Below are 20,683 nucleotides of genomic sequence, written 5' to 3'. Positions count from 1 at the left end.
TCAGGAAAGGACACTCAAGGAAGGCAATTACTCACTCTTCCAGCATTAGTCAGCTTCTCCCAGTGAAGGGTCATGAAGACTACGTTCAGCATGAGACCAAGAGATATCAAGAGGTTCTGCAGCAGAACTTCCAAGAAATCATGGAAAAGGTTATTTGAGACTAACTTGACTTTCCAAACCCACTGTCACTGTTTTCCCAAAGATGAGAAGTCTGATTCTTTTCTAACAGGAGTGGTTTTAGGGGGCGGCTAAGTCCAATTAGATCCCTATCAAGGTCTTTCAACACCAAACTCTTCAATTAAATCAGGTTCATAGTGGTCTTCTATGTACTGAAGAATATCAGACAGTATTTTTTTTCTGTGGTCAGTAAAAATAAATTGGACTTTTCAGTTCAAGTGAAAGTAATGGGAACCAGCTTCAAAAGAAATGAGGACCTCAAGTACCAGGTTATTAATCTGTGGAGCTCCCTGCCAAAGGATGGCCCTCAGAGGGCTCTAAAATTTGTGGGTCTGTGGAGGACAAAAATGTTCATGGAAGAGAAATCCACTGAGATTCATGTCCCTGAACTGGAAATGGTTGGAGGCTGGGAAGTGTATGGGAAAAAGCATCGTTTTAAATAAATATTGTGCTAAGTGGATCTTTTCATCTGTGTCTTTCATCTGACCCCGTGCAGCTGTCTTGGGCTCACATATCTTCAGAATGGCTCACATATCTTCAGAATGTATGAAAGAAAAAAAATCTTTTACAGCCTTCAGGCTACATCTGAGACCCCTGTGCGGGGGGGAGACAGAAAGACCTAGGAACATTCTGTGCTTCCAAGCTTTTCTGATACTGGATATCCTAGTGCCAGTCTAGACATCACCAATGGTAACATCCTGGTGTTCCCAAAGCTCACCTGGCAGGTAATATGTCCCCCCTTATATCAACATTTATCAATTTCAATATAGAATTGGAAAGTATTAAAGGAGCTCGTATGGAGGTATGTGTGTATGTAGTAGGTGGCAAATGCTGGAGATACATCTGCTACTTTATCCCTTGGACAATAACAAGTTGATACTTTGGAGAAAGGAAGCAAATGTCTTGACTTAAATGTTGCAACAAAGTGCAGTTGAACAGATGAACTGAAAGCTATGTTGAACAATGCAGACACAGATGATATTGAACTGCAAAGAGTGTTAAAGCTTTGATGATGGATCTTGTATCTAATTTACAAAACAAGGTAACGTCTTTTCCTTTATCTAACCTATGTGATAAGAGTAGGGAGCCTTAGTAGAAAATACACACAACTTTCAATAAATGCAATAAATTCAACTTTCTTTGAAGTGGGTGAAATTCTCATACTTAACATATTCCCTGTACAGACTTTGTTCATGAGTTTTCGGGATGCTTTAGGCAGAGAGTCGCACGTTTCCTCTTACTCAAGTGCCGGTGGAAAATGGAGTTACAAGTATCGCTTACTGTTAAGAGGTAAGGTCTCGTGAGTGTAATATTGTTCTCTAATAATATAATTGTATAATTTAGCTTAGTGTTATTTTTTGTATTGTTTTGTATTGTTGTAGTACCTTTCGCCCCATAGAGCCAGAACCCCACTGTGTGAAACTGCAGACAAAACTGAAGTCCCTGTCTATAAAACTTAGAATGCAAATAACATTTTGTGCAGAAACACAGCATATCCTTGGCCTTTCCATCCATGGCGTATTACTAGAAAGTTTTAACCTGCGCATTGCTGGGGGATCTAACTTTTTATCACAACTAGAATGTTGTGCTCACTGAGGCCTGCCATTTTTCTTACGAAATGCATGTATGCATATGCTGCAGTTTATCCTACTAAACAATCATTCAACCTGAAGGACCAACAATTTCCACTGGTATTTCACAGTTCTTAGACCGTTTGCACTTATGTGAATTATTCAGTACAGGTTTTCCTCATTATTTTCCCTGGAAATTTAAAAGGAGTTTAGGATACTCGGCATCATGTGGAATCCTGGCTTCATTTCTGCCTTCTCTCTGCAAAATGCATGTAGTGACTCCCTACAAGCACAGAGAGATCCACTGAAGTCTGACACTAGATTGAATGGTGTCATTTTTGTGATGGAGGACAAAAACCAGCCAGTGTAATGCCATAAACATAATAAATGTATTTGATGCCTTTTACTGTTGTGTTGTGAAAATGGTGTAATCTGAAGTGTACAGTAACACATAAGTATTTCAAAAATTGAATAATTTGGCCTTTGTTTTATTCTATCTGACCTCTTAAACAAACAAACAAAACCCAACTGTCTTTAATTCCAGCATGACGAGAGAGACAATGACCTTTCTCAGGCAACAACTAAGCTGCTACAACTTGATCAAGACCTTTCAAGACAGAAAACAAAGTCTGAATTATGTCAATCTCTTCAGACAGCAAAGTGGAACAAAATCTCTCACAAGGCAAATTCGATGAGGAATCTCACCAAATCAGTGCAGAACTACATTAAAATAGGTCCTACTGTACTGTAGGTAGAAAATGAATCAGTTACTTTAAAATTAAATGACATAATTTCAATGGGATATTAATTTTATAACCAGATTTACCTTTAAAAAGCTGATTTCCTAACTGTATGTTACAGGAGAATATTAACTGGTAAATAACTGATTTCTTTTCCTGTATAATATGCCATGAGATGAACATGTTACTATTGAGCTCGTAAAGATTATAAGTTTGTTTCCCTAAAGATATTTATGGATCTCTTGAATGTAGAACGAGTTTTGTTGATTGCCAATACTTGCTAGGTAAAACACAGCTTGGATTTTCTTTACAGAAGACCACATTTCTGGTGTGGAAAAATAAGTAATATATATGAATGTAAAGAATAAATCAAATACAGCATCTAAAAATTTAGTAAAATTTTTTATTGTTCAGTAATTTGAACAGCATATGCCCCTGTAAGATTTTTAATTATGCTTCTACATAAACAGTGTTGTTAATATTGTTATAGCCCTGTAAGTAAATTGGGTGCTCAGTTTTCATTACGCTTCATAGAAACTTCTTAGGCTGCTTTAAAAACCTCTGCAGACAAGTAGAAAAAGTACATGTTCTAATTACACTGATAGTTTCACATGTTGAGAGAAATTTCTCAGCTATTTCATGCATTTGTGGCTGGAGTTGGGTTTGGGTTTTTTCATGTAGAAGTTGATGGCATTTCTGAGCTCAAATCTTGTCATGGTAGGATGTCTCTTATATGAGTACAGGAATTCATTCTTCCGACAGCCTCTGTTCTGCTTTTGTAAGTGGTAAATTCCAGCCTAAGGAGATGTCAAATCACAATGAAGTGAGGCTTGCCTAGAAAAAACAATCATAATTCATGTTTTATAGTAATTCAAATTCAAAACCACGAGCATGCGGTATATTTGTGGTATATTAAAGCAAAATGCTATTAGATGTATACAAATTAAGGCTGCCTTGGCCTTAGTTTTCTAATTTGTTAGAAAAGCAAAGTTGAGAAATAAGTAAATTTGGCACTTTGCTATGTTCTACAATATTTTAAGGAAAAGAACTTATTTTCTACCTAAAAATGTTCTTTTTCTTTAACCTCACTGCGTAATCATTTTCTTTTGGATTTGTTTTTCTTTGAGTAAAGTATTACCTGTTTGTATAGCTTCACAAACAAATGTCCAATACTTCCTTCGTCTGCCTTTACTCTCTTGCTTTTTTATTTTTAATATTACAGGCCTCGAGAAGCTATGCATCCTCAGTGTGTCCTGGAAAGCATTCAGTAGTATCGTATACACAAATTGGATATGGTGTCTGACTGACAAATATATGGATAATCAGCCATGGCAAATGCAGCATCGCTCAAACAAGTATTCTGGATCCTTCCACAAGTGAAGTTAACATGGACTGGTAATGAAGTGTGGAAGTTACGATGGCATGAGCAAAACCTAGACTAAATCTGCACTGCCCTGCCAACTACATATTGCCACCCCAGCTTCCAGCGAATAGCAGGATACAGACTGATGTACTGGAAAAAAAAATTTATTTTTACCTAAACTGCTAAACATACATGACAGTATAGGTGCTATCAGTATTCCTTTGAATGTATTCCCATGCTTCTACCATAGGAGTTAGGATTTGAAACCCACGGGTACTCAAGGAGACCAAATACCTGGTCTCTTCTCCGAAGTGACAAGTGGCAGGACAAGAGGACATGGGCTCAAGTTGTGCCAGGGGAGATTTAGATTAGATATCAGGAAAAATTTCTTCACGGAGAGAGTGGTGAGGCATTGGAACAGACTGCCCAGGGAAGCGGTGCAATCACAGACCCTGGCAGTATTCAAAACACGGGTGGATGTGGTGCTTAGGGACATGGTTTGGAGGGGGACCAGGCAGTTAGGTTAACGGTTGGACTCGATGATCTCAGAGGTCCTTTCCAACCTTAACGAATCCGTGATTCTATGATTCTACTTCAGGCACCGTGATTCTACTTCACCGTGCCGCGGTCGCACCCCCCGGCACGCCTGTTTGCTCGTCCAGGGAGCTTGCTGCCGCCGGCGGCCTGGGGCTCCCCGCCTCCCCGGGAGCGGCCCCCGCTGCCTTCCCCCTGCGGGGGACAGCCGCGGCCCGGGGCACAGCCACGCGAGGGGTGGCGAAGAACAGCGCTGCAGCCCGGGAGGGTGGGTGCTGGCCAGGGCCAGCCTCAGAGCCGAGGGGTGGGCCCAGGCAGGGGGACCAGCGGGCTGGGGGAGAGGGTCGCCCACACAAGGTTTGTCCTTGGGACGCCGGGGTCTTCTGTGGGGAGGCGACATCCCCTGCGTGTGCTGCTTTTGACCCTTGAGCCGGAAGCTTTCCTCGTACTCTCGCCTCTGAGCCTAGTATTTAAAATTAGATTTTCATATTAAAAGAAGCAGGAGACCGTAGAGGCGGTGGCCGGGCAGGGGACGGGCACTGAGAGGAGCTCGCCACTGTCGCACCTCCTGGCAGCCGTGGGGCTCTCGCTTGCACGCACAGGAGAAGCGCCCTCACCCGGCGGGGCGGGCGGGCGCTAGGCGGGCGGCTCCCAGCCCGCCCCCGGCAGGCGGCAGGGCGAGGGCTGCCTCCCCGGGGGCGGACGCGCAGCCGGTCGGGCGGTCCCTGCCCCCGAAGGGCTCCTCTTCGCGGTCATCCCCCCCACGCCGGGGCCACCACCGCGGGGCTCCCGCCGCCCGTCCCTCAGCGGGGCCGGCCGCGCCGCTGAGGCGAGGGGGCCGGGGCGGGGCGGCCGCAGGTGAGCGGCGCCTGGCCGGCAGGTGGCGCCGCCCGCCTCCGGCGGCGCGGGGGCGGGCAGCGGAGCGGCAGCGGCAGCCGGGCGCCGGCTGTCAGCGCCGAGAGAGCCGCGGGTGCGCGGCTCCGGCGGACGGCAGAGCGCCCCGCGCCATGGAGCCGCAGGCACAGGGTGAGTCTCGTCGGGACAGAGCCCCCGGGGCGGCGCGGGGGTCCCGTCCCTTCCGCCGCCGGGGGCTGCCGCTCCCCCCGGGGAAGGGCCGAGCCCGCCCGGGGACAGCGGTGGAGGTGCCCCGCGGCGGGGCGAGCCTGAGGGAGGGCGAGCCGCGGCCCGGGGCGCCGCCCGCCGCTCCGGCGCGGGGGCCGGTGAGAGGAGCGGGGTTGGAGGTACCCGTGAGCGGCTCCGCCGAGGGGCGCGGCGTGGCCCGGCCGGCCCGCGGAGCGCCCTCCATCCCGACCCGGGCTCCTTTCGGCTTCCCCGGTGTTACTGCGGGGTTGGGATGGAGACCTCCCTTTTCTCCTTCTGCTGCTCTTAAACCTTTCGCGGCCAAGTAGCCGGCGTACAACTTTGCCTGCGGTGAATCTGGGCGAGGGTGCGGGCTTCTCGTGGGCTGTCGGAAGCAGCGTCGCCCCGGCGGCGCGGCGGGAGCGGGGCGGCTGCGGCCCGGCCCCCGGCAGGGAGGGCGGGCGGGCGGGCAGGGCCCTGCGGGTCCGGCCCGCAGCGCTCCCCGCTGGGACCGGCCTGAAGTCGGGCGTGCCACAGCGTTTCTGCAGTTTCACCTCTCTCTCTCTCTCTCTGGGTAAAGTTAGCTGGCCTCCAAAGAACAGAAGAAACTTTTCTTGCAAGGTTTAGATGATGTTTGGGTCAACCTAAGGTCTTTAGCGTGCACAGATCTTCCTCACCTTTATGGTCTTATGTTTCCTGAAGAACCTTATGACTTCACCACACATGTCCGTAAGCCAGCAGTGCTAAGCAGGTGGTACAAATATTTCTGTGAGAGCAGAATGTTTAGAAACCGTGTTACGTCAGCTATAAAATAGGGAGAAGAAGTAAAGGGGAGATATATGCTCATTGAAATTAACTGACAAACTAGTCTTCCAGAATAGTTAAAAACTCCCTTAAACAAATGCACATGAAAGAGACAAATGTTGATTACAGATATGGTTGTACGTAAAGGAATACAGTGTGAAATTTGAGTTCGTGATGCTTGTGAAGGAGAAAGCCTTTCTGGCAAAAGTGTAGTATATGTGGTATCCTAATGGATACCTGGCTGAGGCTGACTGGCAAAATAAATGGATCTGTGGCTCAGTTCCTGGGTTTTTAAAAGTCAGTATTAAGATTATAGCATAAGACTGTTATTTAAACTAATTTTCTGAGTACATCTGTACAAATACTATGGTGGGAGCTCCTGTTCTTTAAACAGGAACTTCATATGGTAAAGGATTTGATCATTTCTTATTTTGTAGAACCAATGGAAAACAGTATCTGATTCTAATTAGCCAGATAGTGGTATATGTGCATGTGAATTTTTTACCTTCCCTGACTAGTGAGATGAGTAAATAGTATGTGTTAAAAATTCAAGCCTATAAATGTGTTTTGCTAATGCATGGTTTGGTCAGCAACTCTGTTTCTGCCATTGGTCTTTAATAAATTCTTCTGGATAAATATCTATTGGCTAGTGAGACAATATAAAAGCATTTTGTATTGCTTAATTTTATCTAATTAAGGATTCTTAGCCCTTCATTTTTCTGCGTGCAATGCAGGAGCTCAGGAGCTGGTTTTTTTTGTGATCTTAAACTTAGTTGACAGAAAGACAAACACAGGACTTTTCAAGGCTATACTCAATTCTTAAGTCACTGTTTTCTTCTGTTTCTCACCTGTGTCTTTTATTTCTACAGTTTCTCGGAACAGTCTCCTGTTACTTAAAAAATATCTTTCTTTGATATACTAGCAATACAAGCTGAGATTTTTGTGGTAGGTATTTGCATGCCAGCAAACCTTTGTTCCAAAATGTCCCTCTTCCATTGTAGACTTAATTCAGTCTAGATTCTTAATTCAATCCTACTGCAGTTAGGAGCTTTGCTGGTGAAAAGAATTTAACCTGTATGTGTCTAATGCAGCTGAGTTCAATTAAGTACATCTAAGCACTGGGCAGAAATCTGAATTTTTCAATCCCACTATGCAATTTGCAGAACATAGTTATAGGTGGTTGCTAACAAAACAGTAGCAATTTGCTTGGAAATATCGGCTTAAGCAGCAGGAAAACTGTGTATAAATTTTAATGAGTTTATGAATTGCTTCTAAGGAACCTTTAGATGCCCACAGAGAAATTAATCCTGAATGGTTTGTTCCAGTGTGCTCTGCTGGGGGATTGCATTCCAGTTGGAAAGACAAAGTAAAAGCTATAAATTTGAAAACACTGTCGGATTTCTCATATTTAACACTTTAAAGATTTTCTTCAAAAGGACTTTTCTATATAGTTGTGTTGTTTGTGCCATTTTATATTGTCCTGAAGGGAGGCTATGCCTGAGTAGATCAATTTCATGTACGAGAAATACACACATGCAAGTATAAAATTCTTCAGAGCACGAAAATAATTTCTGTCAGCATTTTTACATAGCAGCATGAATCAACTTTATAAATCTTAATGCAACTGTTGACCAAAAAAAACTATTATTACGTGTAACTGTACCAAGGTACTGCATAGAGGTCACAGCTAACATTTCTAACACAGTTTCTGTGTGGTTCAAGGCACAACATCTGTCCATGCCCCAAAGACTCTGAAAGTTAAATTCCCTCATGTTGATCTTAAAGCAGTAGAGAGATTTCATGGACTGAAATGGAATTGCTATTATACTTAAGTGTATTGAATATGTCTTGCAACATTCATGCTAACTAGATGAGACAGTCTACCAGACAAAGAATAATAGTAATTAATGTTAAAATATTTTCTAAAGAAATAAGCTTCTGTTAAATGTAAACAAATTCGTAAGTGTAATAAAAATAATAAATTGTACTTTACTTAAATTGTACCTTTAAGCCTCTGGGTGCTTTTATCTTTGATCACTTTTTCCTCTTAATGGTCCCAGAGCTAGCTGATCCCGGGAACACAGCAGCTATACTTGTGCTAGGTGCTAAAAATTCCATAAGAGCATCTTTGTTTTCCTTCCTATATCTGTCAGTCATTTTTAAAGTGAAAAGTTTGGAAGTCTGAAGAACAACGTTTCTCTCGGAAAGAGAGGAAAATTAGAACTGTGTATTTGCCTCTCATGATGCTCACTCTGCTCCAGGTCCAGATTAACTGACTGTCCTGCATAGTCCCGCTTTCTGGTTTAAAACTGTGAGTGTCCTCTAAGAATGGCAATGCCATGGATGTCTTCATCTGTCTCTCGTCTGAGAATCCCATGTGACTTTTAACACTGCAGCTTTGCTCTTAATACATCTCTCTCCTTTAGCAATACTTCTCCCTTTTTTCTTGTATCCAGCTATAGTCATACCTCCTTCTTTCTCTGTCATGCCCAGTCTTGAGTCTTACGCTGATAAAGCTCTCGTGCTTTCTGCTCTTTGCCCTTTTGCCTACCCAGGTAGCTCCGCCAGCTTCTTGCACTTCTAGCCTCTGAAAGGGTTTTTGAGGCATCTCCCTGTCCTAGCAATTCTTCTTACAGGTGTTCTGCATCCTCTGCCCCTTGTGTGTTGTGGCCGTAACAGCTTGCTGTGGCTCTGCGTACACCTGTGAAGTATTGTGGTGAGAGGTGTAGTTAGTTCAGATGTTAGACTCCTTCTCCCTCTTGCCTCTGCTGTGTGCGGCTGACATCGTGCTTCACCTGTGATCCTCGGGGCACTTGCATCTGACGTGAGGCCACAGAGCAGAGAGGCACCACCTGGGCCATTTGGCTGGAGCTTATGATCAGAAGAAAATCATCAGAAGTCGCAGCGTTAGCCCAGTGGCCCTCTCCCTGCCACGGTGGCACCTGTCATCTGACAGTCGGATGGTCTGAGGTCTCCCATGGTGGGAGCCAGTGGTGAGGAGGTTGTGTGTTATCTGCGATATGGCGTACAAGACTCGCCAAAACAGGGCATTGGCAGCTTGGTCAGCGTTCTCTCTCCCTCTTTCTCCTCACTAGCTACTCACGTGGTTACTAATGCAGACCTGAACCTGGACAGAGAGTCAGTCTCACGGTGGCAAGGTGGGGCTGAGGAACACAGGGAGATGTTACTTCACCGCAGCGGCGGTGCTGTGGCCGTCACACCGAAGCACGGTCTGGCTGGAGAGGGCAGCATCTTCCCTAGCCTCAGGTTCGGGGTTGGTGGCTTTGCCAAGGAGCACTGGCTGTTTTGTTCCGTGTTCACCTCTCCCCTGAGGGCAGAGTAAAACTAGTGGCTTGGGGCTGATTTACTGTAATTGTTCTATGAGAAGAAAATCCCTCTGCTCAGGTAAGTCCATCGGCACACAGGTTGGTCAGTGTTGATACATGTGAGAAAATGGGAAGGATGAGGGAAGGGGAACCTTAGTTTTCTTGCCTAGCAGCACCTCCTAGTTCCTTCCATTGTGAGAAGTTCATTTATGTTCCCCACCTATCTTTGCAAGGAAAGTGCCAGGCCATACATGCTTCTGAGGCCTCAAGATTCACTCTTGTTAACCAGGGGTTTGTGCCGTCTCCTTACTGCCCTCTGGGGCTCACCGTTGCCCTGCTGTGGAAAGCAGGAGAGAGGACTTTGCAAAGGGTCAGAAGTATATTGGGGTGATTGAACCAGCTAGTGATAAACTGCATATTTGATTGCATGATGGAAGTCTCAGCTGCTGTGTTAATAAGATCACATGAAGATGAGGTCAAGTGAAAATGGTAGGGTTGTAATTTATAATAAGATTCTTAAATATTTAACAGGAGTGCCCAGAGCTCGAGATAATTGCTCTTTCATCCTTTTTATACTAAAAAGAGAGAAAATATATGCATGGAATGAGTTATCGGGTATATCAGATTTTAAGCAAATAAATGTCTGAAATCAAATACAGTGCTTCTGTTTTACCCTTTTGAACCTGTACTGCTTTCAGCTTTATGACACTTGTCACAGGACGAAATTCAGTTTGCTGGGGCTGAGAAAATTTGAGTGGTTTCATGCTACATATGAGAACTGAGAATAGAATGCAGTGGGATTTGGAAAAGAGATATAAAAGTGATACCTCCTCTAAAATCTAGGACCAGTCTTATGAGGCATTGTAATTTTGCCGGTTTTACAACCATGAAGATAGAAAATGCAGAACACGCAAAACCAAACACGTCAAGCCCTAAAACATGTTTTTAAATTCTTGCTCTGTTTTTTCTCCTGTATCTTCTTATTTTCACAGGGCTGCTGGTATGAGTCCTACTGTGAGGCAGCACAAGCGTAGTCTGAGTCTGCTCTCAGTCAGTGTTCTCAAGTGTATGAGTGGAAAGATGAGTCTGCTGATGCTGTTCCAATGTGCCTCGCTGACTTGCGCAGTACAGTACAGAAATGCGTGCAATTCTTGAGGTGCTTTGCTTAGGCCGTGTGCTGCTTGAAGATCAAGGATGTGGCACAAGCTTGGCAGAAGATTGCAGAGGGGTTGAAGTATGTTCTGTGTGGCCGTATTTAGAAATGTAGATATTGTTCAGTAGCTTGTTTTAGCGTAATCCTGGAATTTGGGGTTAGAAAGACTGTAGTCAGCCTTTGTTTCAGAAAGTGTCTTAAGGGTAAAATTAGATCTTTCTTACTAATCAGAAAATACCTCTTCAGGTAATATATAAAGATGAGATCTGGACAGGCTAGTTTTGTCTGGTTTTATTTGTATGTCATAGAAATGCACAGTGGCAATGCCAAATTTTAGAAGTGTAGTCTGCTGTAGTCATATCGCTGCTCTCTAAACTGGGCATTTTGGCTGCTGGATTCTCTAAACCCGTCATGTACAAGAAATGGTGAGAGGGGACTGACAAATCTGGATTCTAATATCAGATGTCACACTGACCTTCTCCAAAACCTTGGGCATATTAGCTGATTTGTTTGATTCTCTAGGACAGAGGTAATGCTGCTTAGCCATCTTTGAAATCCATGGATCAAAATCGTATAATAGCTAACTAGGCTACCATCATGACACTTCTGCATCCGTGGCGTGGTTGTGTCGCAGGTGGATAACTGTAAAAGACACGGTCATTTAGCAGTGTTTGTATTGCACTTCAGCACTAAACCTCCTTTCTTTCTCTCGTGCTGTCTCTCATTCCCTCTCACTTTGTAAAAAGAAGTAGCGTTGTTAGCAGTGAGGATCTTTCTGCAAATGTTCTTATCTGAAAGTGTAAAACAAATTGAAGAACGGGACATACATGAAGTGATACTGCCTCAAGTACCATCTTATCATGATGATAAAGGTCTTCTACTGAATCCTCCATTTTGCCTCTCCTGCTTGGCACATTTTGCCTTTTCTGCACTTGTAGGACTTAAACTCTCTGGATAATAAAAACAGCTTCTAAAAGGCTGTCCTTGTTATTTACTTCTTTGCAAGATTTCTTGAACTTTTTGATTCTTTTTCACTTATTCCAGTAAAAAGGTACTGCGTTTATATTAATGGCGTGGGGTTAATGGCGTGGTGAAGTGAAGGATCCACTGTTGGATCCCCAAGCAGACAAGAAAGTTCCCACTGCAAATAGTCGCATAAAATCCTGGGAGTTCCTGGCTTCTCTCACGCTATCTGTCATGAAGCTTTCTTATGTAAGGCTGGTTGCTGAAAGCCATCTCCTTTTTGTAGCTGAAAGCCAGGGCTTTTACAACAACCAAATAAGAATAATACAACAGTAGAATTTATAAAGACAGTTTTACAGAAATAAGGAAAAGTCATGGTTACGTGTGTGTATCCTCTGGCCAGATACAACAGCTTCTCTCGTTTAGTCTGTTGTCAAACTGATGGACTTTTGAGATGCTTAGGAACTATGTGGTCAGGGATCCAATTCTTCGGCAATTTTTACGTCTTTGCTTTTCTAGTCACTGAAGGAGCATCCAGGTAGTGGGTATAAAGATCAGAAGGAGGTCTAATGCCTTCTGTCACTTCCAGAAAAGGGAAGGTAACGCTATGCCTTGAGCAGTCAGTTCCTTCTGAAGCAAGGAGGACTATCGGGAAAAATGCTTTCTACTGGGTTTTTTTTTGTTGGTCTTCTGGAGTTTGGGTTTTGTAAAGTTGTCCTGCTATCACCACTAATTTACCTTAGTATGCAGTTATCCTTGTTGTCCACCAAGAACCTAGTCAGTAAAGTGTTTTAAAGTAATGAAAGTACTTAAAATGTGTAATGGAAAGCAGTCACTTTTCAGCTTTGCTGTTTTAAAGGCAAAATTAGACTTTTAATGTTTTTGTAAGACAATAGAATTTAAAGTACTTTTAACAACAACAGATTCCTCAAAATGCAAACTCAAGATTCAGCGTTTAGTGTAACACAGGAACTAGGGCTCTAGCGGTGCTTTTGGCAAAGAGAGATATAAAATTACACTCTGAAAACATTTTTGATATTCATGCAAGCATAAAGTATCTCTAGATATGGTGTTGATTTTCCCAGTAAAAAGTGTTTGCACAAAATGTTTTTGTAGCAGGCAGTGCAGTTTATTTTCATGTGCTTTCTTGCTGAAAGAGCTACTTTTGTTTGCTGGTCAGTGAAGTTGTTATTTGCTTTCCCAGGCCCCAAGGGACCAGATCCTGCCCAAACTATTTCTTCCCCTTTTGAGAACCATTCTTTCTGTTTTTTCTTTCCGTTTGTACAGTCTGATTTCTGTCTGCGTTTAACTTTTGAAACAGCCTTCCTCTTTAGCCATCCAAATACATTAGTTGTCTCTCTTTAGTACTGGTGCTACACTTTAAAGTTGTATTTAATAACTACCTAATAATTAAAGCTACTAATTTATAAATTGTAAGTATGGAAAGCATGATTAAAAACTATGTATGGTATGGATTTGAAAGGCTGTATGATTTTTATTCTGTAAATATTTACAAATGGTGGCTGAAGGGAGCTGATGCTTTCCATGTTTGCCTCTTCAGTAAAGAGTTAGGTTTTTCTGTGCTCACCTGTTTGTCCAGGTGTTCTCTTTTCACCAGTTTCCTCACTAGGAAATTGCCTTGCCGCCTGGGTGGAGCTAAGGTGGTGCAGGTTTGTGGTTACAAAAAGGTTGCTTATAACCGTCTTAAAGTTTTAAAATACTTTTGCATGGTTTCCTTGGAATAATCGTTTTCATTGTGCTTTAGGTGGATTTAGTAATAACTTGTCATGCTGATGTTGGCTCAGGCATTTTAGGTGCTTATCTAATTCCTCTTTCTATATTTCTCACTTTAATTAAAATGTTCTTAACTCCACTGAGTAGATCACAGATAGGTCACTCTAGGAAATGCTGATAGATTTTTAGAGAATGATGCAGATCAAATATGTTTAGTTAGAATATCTCCTGAAGGCCTCAAATGCTTTATGTTCTTTCTCTGCTGGGTTGGTGCATGCTAAATTTTCATTAAAAAGTGATCAGAGATAGTTGTATTTAAACACAACCAGATTTTCCTTAGAGACAAGTAAAATGTATGTACATTAGAGTTAGAGGGGCAATTATGCCAGGAACAGAAGATTATCTTCTGCTCAAAGTATTTTAATAGGCAGATGGCAGCTATTAACTTATTATTGTGGGAGGAAGGAATCAAAGTCATAATCAGGGAGAATGATGTTTGCTGTGTAATTAAACTATCTAACCAGTGCTGTACACTGTTGTGTGCATATGAAAATACTGAAGAACCAATGAAGCCGTGTGGCCTTGCAAGAGTAAATCCTTCAGTCGTGTTGTGGGTCAGGTGGTGCCAAAGCTTTGATAGCAAAGAAAAGATGATGGTGAAGAAGGAACAATTACTTGAACAGCCTGACTGATTAAAAAAAAAAAAAAAAAAAAAAAAAAGGCGCTGAATAATGTCATTCATATAAACTGAATCACAATGCAGTTTTGAAGATTCAAATAGGGTCTTTGCAGAGTTAAATAACAGATATTGTCAGGAAACTGGAAGTCAAATACTACAAGTAGAGGAAAAAATATGTCTTCCCTTGTGATTTCAGATTGCTTCAAAAAGTAGAGAAGCATAGATAATGAGCAATATAGATGAAGTTTGCATTAAGCACAAGAAATAAAGAAGAGTATGCAATGATAATAGTATGTACCCATTCGAGAGAAGTTCAAAGATGGGAACTAGAGTTAGACCTAGATCCAGAATTAGAAGGCTGCTCGGTTGTGTCCAGGTCTGCACAGAAATATGGAGCGTGAACACATCCTGAAAGGGGAGCAGCAGTATTCTGGTCAGTTATGTGCTGCACATGGGAATCGAGGACAGGGGAAGGGTATAAGGAGAAGAATAAGATTTTTAGCAATTAAGTTGAATAGGGATGAAGATGTGAATGGAACTTACTAGCAGAGGTGCAAGCATTGGAATACTAGTTTGTTTTGGAAAAGTACATTGCATTATGTCCATCCTGCAACAACATCCCCAGAAAAATCTTACATAAGGTAGTAGAAGAGTGAAGACAAGAACTGTCTTGTGCTCTCTTTCTAGACCTTCTTAAGGTACTGAAGTTACAATAGGCATGATAACAGACTGGTTGATCTGTATGGAGTAGGGTAGAGGTCTGAGTGATGTGAACATCACCGCTGTGATCTAATGCAGCCTCGAGGGGGTAGCAACTCGTGCCACGTGCCTAAACCCCTTCCTTCTCTTACCAATTGGTCTGCCATTACCTGTATCCAGAGCAGCTGTCAGAGAAGCTGACCCTCTGTGGTTCAGGGCTGATCTTCCCTGTTGATCTTCAAGGAGGAAAAAACACACTCTCTCTGTGACGGCTGCCATTTTGGCTGGTATTTGAAGATAAATCAGGGACCTGAAAGACTGAGACAGTACAGTGTGGCTGGAAGTGCCAGTCTCTGTCTCCTGGTCCGATAAATAGCCGCCCTCCTGCAATACGGTCATTTGTGTAACTCAGGCCAACTGCAGAGGCATGCCTCCTGTCTTCAAACCCTACCCAACAGAAGGGAAGGCCAAGAAACCCGTTTCTATGGGAACTTCATGGATATCCAGGGCCCTAAACCCCAGATGTCTCCACCCACAGCCTCACTAAGCAAACACATTTCTTTGTAATGGCATGCTACAAAACACTGAGTGGGCAAAGCCACAAAATTAATGATGCCAAAAACTCTGAAGGCCTTAACATGGAGCTTAACATTAAGAGCAGAATAAGAAGTACCTCATTTCACAGCTCAGGGTGCTGGCAAAAAAAAACTAGAGGAAAAACAAATGAAACTTTGAGTTGAACAGGCCTGGCTAGATGGTGCTGTTCTGATTGAGAAGTGTTTTGTGTGGCCTGTGTCCAGAGAATTAGTGTAACGCTAACTCCAAATTCCAGGTTGATCAGAACCACCCACCGCAGCAATGGCTGCCTAGCTGCAAGGCAGTGCGTTTGCCGGAAGCAAGGTGGCACAAATTAGAGCTGCTTTTCAATATATTTGGAGTATGTGTTTTAACAAATAAAAAATTGTTTTATCTTAAACAAAGGGCCTGTGCAAGGGAATACATGGCCTTTGTCTCTGGTAAAATGGATTGTTTTCAAATAATATTTATATAAAAGAGCTTTATTTTTATTGATTTTAAATGAGAATGCGATTGTGTTGCAAGTAGATGCATCCAAGAGTAGGTCAGGTTTGTTTAGGGAAGCCTGGAGGAGGTCTACACTGTCAGATAACCCGCCTTAGGAAGGCTAAAGTGCACTGGTGCAAAGTAGCTACTCTTAATTACGAAGGGGTATTGCAAACTGAAGCAGGTAGTGCTTAAAGGTTGTGGGGAGGGGGAAGGACACAAGACATGCCTGTTCTGAGGAGCACGTTGATTCACTGCCTCTTCTTGGTGGCCGTGAGCTCTTACATAGTCAAGCATAAACATTTAAGAAAAACTCTGGGGACAGGAACTGTGCCTTTATCCCAACTTAGTGAGTGATTTATTGTTGTTAATTTATAATTATGATGCTGCCTACAAAGCTTAGTCACAGATCATGGACCTTTTGTGCCAAGCAGTATGCAAAAAGACAGTCCTGGTCCTTAAAAACTATAATCTTTACTCTCCCAATGTGAGAGATTGAGCAGATGTAGGGGAGGGTAATTTGTTCCTTCTCAGCATTCCTAAATGTGTGTTTTAGTATAGGTGACAATGCCGAGACATTTAATCTGTATTAGCGCAATGAATTTGAGCCTGAAGAGAATAAAGAATCTGTCGTGTGCCCAGTTATAATGGGCACTCTACACTGGGTTAAAAACTGGCTGGATGGCCGAGCCCAGAGAGTGGTGGTAAATGGAGTCAAATCCAGTTGGCGGCCGGTCATGAGTGCTGTTCCCCAGGGCTCAGTGTTGGGGCCGGTCCTGTTCAACATCTTCATTGATGATCGGGATGAGGGGATCGAGTGCACCCTCAGTAAGTTTGCAGATGACGCCAAGTTGGGTGGAAGAGTCGATCTGCTGGAGGGTAGGAAGGCCCTGCAGAGGGACCTGGACAGGCTGGATCGTTGGACTGGGGCCAACTGCATGAGATTCAACAAGGCTCAGTGCCGGGTCCTGCACTTCGGTCACAACAACCCCATGCAAGGCTACAGGCTGTGGGAGGAGTGGCTGGAGAGCTGCCTGGCAGAAAAGGACCTGGGGGTGCTGGTTGACAGCCGCCTGAACATGAGCCAGCAGTGTGCCCAGGTGGCCAAGAGGGCCAATGGCATCCTGGCCTGTATCAAGAATAGTGTGGCCAGCAGGACCAGGGAGGTGATAGTGCCCCTGTACTCGGCACTGGTGAGGCCTCACCTCGAGTACTGTGTTTAGTTTTGGGCCCCTCACTACAAGAAGGACATCAAGGTGCTGGAGCGTGTCCAGAGGAGGGCAACAAAGTTGGTGAAGGGTCTGGAGCACAAGTCTTATGAGGAGCAGCTGAGGGAGCTGGGGTGGTTTAGTCTAGAGAAGAGGAGGCTGAGGGGAGACCTTATTGCTCTCTACAGCTACCTGAAAGGAGGTTGTAGCAAGGTGGGGGTCAGTCTATTCTTCCAAGTAACAAGTGATAGGACGAGAGGAAATGGCCTGAAGCTGCGCCAGGGGAGGTTTAGGTTGGATATTAGGAAAAACTTGTTCACCAAAAGGGTGGTCAAGCATTGGAACAGGCTGCCCAGGGAAGTGGTTGAGTCCCCATCCCTGGAGGTATTTAAAGAACGAATAGATGTGGTGCTTGAGGACATGGTATAGTGATGGACTTGGCAGTGATAGGTTAATGGTTGGACTTGATAATCTTAAGGGTCTTTTCCAACCTTAACGATTCTATGATTCTGTGATAATTGTTCCCTGTGTGTTTTCCCTAGTAAGTTTACAGGATCAAAAGTGACACATCTGCCTTACATGTTCAGATAGTTGGATGAGGGTGTGGGGAAAGCAAAGCAACCTGCTGGCTGCAGCAAGATTTTGCTCCTTTGTAAATTAGACCTATAAAGATCTTGTTACGTATGTGTTTTGCTATCTAAAGGATTCAAATTATAGCTACTTGAAGATTTTATTTTTTAATATAATCTTATCACTTCTTGCAGCACAGATACTTTGTTGGAAGTTAATTGAGGAGGCTTGTGAGTTTAACTATACTGCAGTTAGATTGCTGTCTAGTGATATTCTTTTGCACCTGGCTTTAGAGAAATATAATAAACTGATCTTTTCTTAGGAGAGAAAGGTTATTAAATCCTGCCATTAAGTTTCTGTGATTTTGATTCAGTGAAGCAGATGTGTGAGCTTAATTATACAATTGATAGGATCACAGTCACTTCTGCCAGCTGAGGATGGGACCCAAGGTGCCTGTCTATTCTGAGATTAGAAAAATGTACCTTCGTGTATTTTTAGTGTGAAAGGGTGGGTTTAAGAAATTTGACTGACAGCTTCTACCTCTGACTGCCAGCATTTCCATGTCATAGCTCTTACCTTCCCCTACATTGCTTTTTCTCCAGTCTGATTATATATGCTTTTTTCCTTCATTTGTTTTATGCAGTCTGTTACAGTTTCTAGAGTACCTTACTTGTAGAGAACAAGACTCTTTTGTGACTCAGTGTCATCCACTTTCTCATTCCCTATTATTCCATTGTGACTTCGTCTTTTTTCTTTTTTTTTTTTGCCCCCCGTTCTGCCAAAGGAAAGAAAAAGAGATGATAACCCTTCCACTTGTGGCATATTTTTCTTGCCCTCGACCTTACAGAAGGTTGTGCAGAATGATCAATAGAAAGCACAGTAAGTGGTAAAATACTGTCATTACTTTCAGTATTGACATAATAGAAAGAAGCATCTGCTGTCTTTAAACTGTTAGAAAGCAATTGTTGTGAAATGTATTTCCATAGCTACAGCTTAGAAAGCAATGTCGCCCTTGTCTTCCCCAGGCAGGCAGGATTATTATTTTATACAAAGAGAGCTAGCTATTGGATACAATTCATAAGATCATGCCTACTGAGCATTTCTGGACATTTCAGATAATTATTTTGTTTGGAAGATCAGTTCTCACGTTGAAGCTTGGTACCTACTTTTAGTAGGTGATATATAGGGATTTTTTACCATGATTGCTATTCTCACTTTATCCATTGCATTTCTGTCTTTGGGGTGATTATCAAACTCCTTACCAATGTGTATGGCTTCTCGGTGCAGCGATCAAGCTGTGGAGTCCGTTTTCTGCCAGTTATTTGTGTGTAGACCATCTTTCTTCACTGGCATAGTTTGGCAGCTGTATCAGTGGCTTCTGGGGGAAAAATAACTTAGAGATCCTCAGTGTATGATTAATTTCTTTTTATTTTACTAATACATAGAAAAGAATTAGCACACTACAACTGGCTGCTTATCCAGGAGCTTCAAATAAAAGTGTTCCTTTGTTTGGAAACCTGCCAGTCTATCTCATAGCTATGGATAGATTTATTAATGCCTGGTTTTGCAGGGGTTAGGAAATGGAATGGAAAGCCTTCGTAAGGTCTGTAATGAGATGCTCCAGGATGGCTGGGGACACTTATTCTGAGATGGTAGACTATGTCCTAGAGCTCTTGAACACCCAAAAGCTGTACTCGGTCCCTCTCCTTGACACCACCCCCGACCCAAAGCCCAGTGGAGAGGGGAAATGCGAAGACACTTGCCCATCCATATCTCTTTCCCAAGACAGCATATTCAGAGGAAAAGGAAGATTGAGCCCCCATGGTCACAGGAAGTAGAATCTACAATTTCATTTAATATTTACACTTTTGACCTACATGACCTATATGTCTACAGTTCTTTCCTCTCTGAACCAAGATGAGCCCAGCCTCTAGTTTTATTTTCCAACCATAGCTTCAAAATCAGCCTTCCTCCTATTCTGAATTGTAAGTCCTCTAGGAGAAAGGCAGGCTGTAGGGTAATTTCTAGGCTCAAGCAGTTCAGACTTGTCCACAGTTAGCACCAAACACAGAAGGGAAGATCTTCCTTCAAGCAGTTTGTTTTCTATGTGAATCCTCCCATAATAACTCTGGAATGGAAAAAATGGTACTGGAAATCCTTGCAATTTTTAATAGTTTTTCTGCTCAATTTAGTTGTTTACTGTACATGCTTCTAGTCCCCCTTTTTCCCCCCTTAATCTGTATATCTGGTATTAAGACTACATTATAAAGCAGATCAAAGACACTAATGCAATGTCTGGACAGTTCCTTTGTTCTACTTACCATTTCATCCCTTTGAAGACTTAATTGCAATTTAAATTTGTAAACAGGTGTTTTCCAATTTTAAATAAGAAACAGTTCTGCCTACCTTGCTATGCTGTTAGCTACAATATAAGGACATGACAAAAGAAGATGTAATGTCATTTTGTTTACTAGAAGCGTTATACAATTAGAAGACGTTTTCTCACTATTTGATGTGAATATTAGATAACAAGGTAGGTATGCTATTTTTAACTGGTTGAGAAAAAATCAGAGCAGTAAAAGGGCTTCAATTCTTAACTGTTTTGTTAGAATACAGGATCATCTATATGATGTGGATCATCTATATTCTGCCACTGCCCAGCAGAAAAGGACCTGGGGGTGTTGGTCGACAGCTGGCTGAACATGAGCTAGCAGTGTGCTCAGGTGGCCAAGGCAGCCAGCAGCATCCTGGCTTGTATTGGGAACAGTGTGGCCAGCAGGACCAGGGAGGTGATGGTGCCCCTGTACTCAGCACTGGTGAGGCCACACCTCGACTACTGTGTTCAGTTTTGGGCCCCTCAATACAAGAAGGACATTGAGGTGCTGGAGCGTGTCCAGAGAAGGGCAGCGAAGTTGGTGAAGGGTCTGGAGCACAAGTCTTATGAGGAGCAGCTGAGGGAGCTGGGGTTGTTTAGCCTGGAGAAGAGGAGGCTGAGGGGAGGCCTTATCGCTCTCTACAGC

At 43.2% G+C, this 20,683-nt stretch overlaps 1 protein-coding gene across 1 annotated transcript in view; it reads left to right on the top strand.

The window, feature by feature from the left end:
* Window positions 1–10,597: 10,597 nt before the first annotated feature.
* Window positions 10,598–20,683, top strand: part of TPD52L1 (TPD52 like 1) — a gene marked incomplete at both ends in the record, with an annotated part of 59,820 nt that continues 49,734 nt past the window's right edge. The window contains one exon of the mRNA XM_082305941.1: window positions 10,598–10,679. Coding sequence (XP_082162067.1) covers window positions 10,598–10,679 — 82 coding nt within the window. The remainder of the gene's footprint in view (window positions 10,680–20,683) is intronic.

Source organism: Platalea leucorodia, assembly GCF_965183815.1.
Source record: "Platalea leucorodia genome assembly, chromosome: 3".
NCBI classification, from domain to species: Eukaryota; Metazoa; Chordata; class Aves; order Pelecaniformes; family Threskiornithidae; genus Platalea; species Platalea leucorodia.
The sequence above is the reverse complement of the archived record's forward strand: the minus strand, read 5'-3'. Positions and strand labels throughout refer to the sequence as shown.